General features: G+C 38.2%; 1 protein-coding gene across 1 annotated transcript; it reads left to right on the top strand.

The window, feature by feature from the left end:
• Window positions 1-23: 23 nt before the first annotated feature.
• Window positions 24-4,028, top strand: LOC118756825 (uncharacterized protein K02A2.6-like; the record flags this gene model as incomplete). Its single annotated transcript, XM_036491564.1, has 6 exons — window positions 24-123; window positions 380-583; window positions 695-1,375; window positions 3,066-3,488; window positions 3,563-3,736; window positions 3,820-4,028. Coding segments are annotated over exons 1-6 (1,791 nt in total), but the record flags the coding sequence as incomplete, so codon positions are not given.
• Between the last annotated feature and the right edge of the window lie 679 nt (window positions 4,029-4,707).

Raw genomic sequence — 4,707 nt, 5'->3', positions numbered from 1 at the left:
CAGAAAAAGCTACGCTGTGAAAAATGCGTATGAATCATAAAACTGCAAATTGTCCGAATAAATTTAAAAATGACGTTCGCGCTATTGATAAATCCTTCGAAGACAACTTGGCTTGTGCAAACGGTATAGTCAAAGAAACAAAGCTTAATGGATATAAAACAAATGCATTTATCGACCCGGGAAGTGCGAGCACCCTTGTGCGCGAAACATTTTGCAAATCGTTAGGCGAAAGATTTAGTGCTTTTTGAAAATTAAAACGCCAAAAAAATTGTTTGGTGCGTAGTGCTTTTTTAGTGCTCTTCTTCTGAACTCAAATTTCTCATAGATAATACGGTGAAACGCTTTTTTTCCCCAAGTTTTGGTGCTTTGTGAAACTCAGAAGTTGGCAACACTGCTTTAAATGGTTTTGGCGGTGGTAAAGTCCAGTGCAATGGTCAAATTAATGCAGTTATGGAAATCGACAATGCAAAATATATAGTAAATCTACTTATTGTGAATGACGATCTAATCAATGAGAATGTTTTGTTGGGAACCAATAGTCTGTGCCGTGATGGTTCACGGTTAATAATCGAAGACGGCCGATGTAAAATCGAAAAAAATATTAAAAATTACTAACGAAAAAAATCTAAATCCCAATGATTACAATAAACTTCAAAATGTGCTACATAGTAATCGTGAAGTATTTGCTGAAAAGGTTTTGAGCTTGGTTGTTGCGAATTGGCCACACTGAAAATTGAGTTAAATAGCAATAGTCCGGTAAATTTAAAACCCTATCGTATACCATTTGCAAAACGTCCAATTGTGAGCGAAATTATAAAAGACTTGCTTGATAATAACATCATACGTCCTTCCGAATCACCGTACGCCTCTCCTGTAGTACTTGTCGAAAAGAGCAATGGAGAACACCGTCTTTGTATTGATTATCGCTGTCTTAACAAAATTACCGTAAAAATGTCTTACCCAATGCCTATAATGGAAGAACATTACGCTCAGTTGGCAGGTAACAAACTCTTTACTACATTGGATTTACGCATGGAATATCATCAAATCGAGATTAATGAAGATTGTAAAAAGTACACCGCATTTGTAACCACAGACGGACATTACGAATACAACCGTATGCCGTTTGGTTTGGTAAACGCTCCAGCTATGTTCCAGGCGGTGATGAACGAAGTTATTGCCAAGATGAAACCAGGTGCAGTGCTAGCGTATCTGTATGATGTCATCATTCCCAGCCGTAATGTGGAAGAGGGTTTGCAACGACTTCAGAAATTTCTTGGTATATTGCGTGAATGTGGATTAACTTTGCGACTGGCTAAATGTAAATTTTTGCAAAATGAAATCGAATTCCTTGGCCACATTATAAATGAAAATGGTATAACACCAGGAACACGAAAAGTGTCCGCTATCCGAAATTTCCCAGAACCGATAAACATTACCGATTTACGAAGATTCCTGGGTCTAACTGGATTTTTTAGGAAATTTGTACCAAATTATTCCCTTATAACTAAAGCTCGGAACACTTTGAGGACTGCAACTTCACGACGTAACGACAGCGACATCATTTTGTCGACAAATGTCGCCTTGAAGCCAGCTTCTTAAACATTTTGAAGACCTCAGCGACATAGCAATCAGCTGATTTAAAGTTTGACATTTTGGTATATTTATTTCACAAATTGTGTATTTTTATTTAAGTAAATAAGAAAAACATGAACAATCAAGAATATGTGATTAATTTTGCGCCAATTTAATTTTGCAGCACTACATCTACTCATTGTCGCCGGCAAAATTAGAAATAGATTTAATTTGGCGACGTCGACAATTGCGGTCCTGCAGCCAAGATGTCGTGCTGTGGTCAAAATAATTGTGTCCGTAAGAACGTGTGTATTTAAAATTAGACAGATGCTGCTTGTCGCTTGCTGTCGTCAAAGTGTTCCGAGCTTAAGCACTTGACAACGTTGCTACATAAAAATAAAGCAAATCAGTTTTGTTGGGACGAACCGCAGAAAATCGCATTTTCTAAAATTATTGACGTGTTAACTAGCGAGCCAGTCTTAGTGTTATTCGATACAAATGCACGACATGAAGTACACACCGACGGCAGTAGTATTGGTCTTGCTGGTGTATTGCTACAATCAAACGACAATAAAAACTGGAAACCGGTAATGTACTACAGCAGGCCTTGCACCGACGTTGAAAGCCGCTACCATTCATACGAACTAGAATCGCTCGCCGTGGTCGAGGTTCTTGAACGTTTCCGTATTTATGTGTTGGGTAGAAGATTTCGTCTGGTAACTGACTGCTCAGCAATCGCTAAAGTTCGTGACAATAAAGAGCTTAAATCTAAAATAGCTCGCTGGTGGTTAAAGCTCTTGGAATACGATTTTGAAGCCGTACATCGCTCTGGCAGCTCGTTGGCTCACGTACACTGAGAAAAAAAACGCGATGTAAGAATAAAAAAATTTTACTTGATTACCATTTAAAAATGCTCATATTTAAATCTAGTGAAAAGTGTTAACGAAATGGATTTTTCCATTATACATACACTACGTATAATGGAAATATTCAATTCAAATACGCCTGTATTAAAATTAAGCATTTTTCACTACACGGATGGCGTTTTGCCCGTCTCGTATGCTTTTTCATATGTAATTAAGAAAGTATATGTATACAAAGCATGCACAGCGGTGACAACACATACACACATACGTAGTACCACGTTTATCTGTACAAATGCACTAATCGCGCGCTGTGATGTTGATTCAAACTCAACATTTGAAAACACATTTCCATGTAAGGCTGTAGCTGAGTGTGCAAAGACACTTGATACAACTGGTGGCTGCCGAGAGGGCCGGGTTCAATTACCATCAGACGGGAACATAGAATAAATTCTTTTTTTCTTCTTAATTATAATTTCGTATAACGAAAAAGCATCTTCACAACGACTTTTTTTATAACGTACATACTCAAATTTAAAACGAGTTGGGTTGGTGCTCTTTTATATGCGTATTTTTTTAAATTTTGCACGTTTTTTTTTATTTTAAAATTTGTTTCCCTCAGTGTAGATGCCTTAAGCCGTTCGCCAGATCAACCAGCAGCATCCGTCGAACCGGCAGGGTTTATTATGAAAGTAAATCCTAATCTAGACGACTGGGTGTACACCATGCAACTTCAAGATCCTGGATTAAATGAAGTAATTGCTATTTTGAGTGGAGCGACGAAATCGCCGCGTGAATCTGAATTACGAAAGGAATACAAATTGCAAAATAAACGACTTGATCGTAAAGAGGGTGAATGTATTAAATTCGTTGTGCCCAAAGCAGTCAGATGGCGCATTGTCGAACTTTATCATGATCAAATGGGTCATTTTGCCATCGACAAAACACTTGATCGAATTTGTCAGACGTTTTGGTTTCCGCAGATTCGAAAATATGTGAAAAAGTATACAGCCGCTTGCATAGAATGTTGTTACCGTAAATCTCATTCCGGTAAAATCGAAGGAAGTCTAATTACGACGCTCTTGATATTATCCCATTTAACACAATCCACATCGATCACCTAGGACCTTTCATACGTAGTAAGAAAGGAAATAGCTACGTTCTTGCAATATCAGATGCATTTACGAAATATCTAATAGTTAAACCCGTGCGAGATAAAACGACTTCTCATGTAATTACCACCTTAAATGAAATAACATCTTATTTCGGGTTACCATCGCAAGTTATAATAGACAGAGGTACCGCCTTTACCTCAGAAACATTCGAATTGTATTGTGAACGTTATTGTATCAGACATACTAAACGCGTTCATACGGCCAAGTGGAACGCGCGAATCAAACTATATTAAACTATTTGCGTACCTCGGTCGAAAACGCTAAAGAATGGGACCTAAATCTACGTAACGTGCAATGGACTATAAACTCGCAAAAGAACAGCACATCAGGTTTTAGTCCTAATGAACTTATTTTCGACTTCAATCTTCGAGACATTATTCAAAATCGCTCGTTAGCCGCTGTACATGAAGGCACGGTAAATCACACAGATCACGCAACAATCACCGAAAAAACGCACTCAAGCAGCTGACAATATTGAACGCGAAAGAAAGAAATGGAAACAACGATTTGATGAAAAAAAATGACTTAGTGGTTATCGCAAACCAGCCACCCGCAACAGGCGAATCCCGCAAATTAGTGCTTAAATATCGAGGCCTCTATCGTATCGCCAAAGTCCTGAATAAAGACAGATATCTGATTGAAGATATCCCTGGTATGCAAGTAAAATCACGAAAATTCTTTTCTGTGTTCGAGTCCAGTAAAATCAAGCCTTGGTGCGAAAGTAGTCCCGAGCTTACTTACTTACTTTGTACGTTTTTACACATTCCAAAGAAAAATTACGCATTCGGGAGAATTTTTTACTCATTCGGAAGAATTTTCTACCTTAAAGTAAGGAAAGTTTTTCTTTGATCCAGAGATGGACTTTTGGTTCGGTGTAAACCGGTTCTGCAGTTCAAACCGAAAATCACGCCACAAACAAATGTTAATACAACATCAAGCGCAAGAGGTGTTCCTAACTCGTTGGAAAATTTTAAATGTTACAATTGCTTAAAACTCGGGCATTACGCCATAAAGTGTCCTGAACCTCTGTTTAGACGCGACTACTACCACCAGGCGCCTAAATGCATGCTATGTACTGCTGCATGTGCAAAAAT

This window comes from Rhagoletis pomonella, unplaced genomic scaffold (assembly GCF_013731165.1).
Source record: "Rhagoletis pomonella isolate Grant_MI unplaced genomic scaffold, Rhpom_1.0 Rhpom_scaffold_12350, whole genome shotgun sequence".
NCBI classification, from domain to species: domain Eukaryota; kingdom Metazoa; phylum Arthropoda; class Insecta; order Diptera; family Tephritidae; genus Rhagoletis; species Rhagoletis pomonella.
The sequence above is the reverse complement of the archived record's forward strand: the minus strand, read 5'-3'. Positions and strand labels throughout refer to the sequence as shown.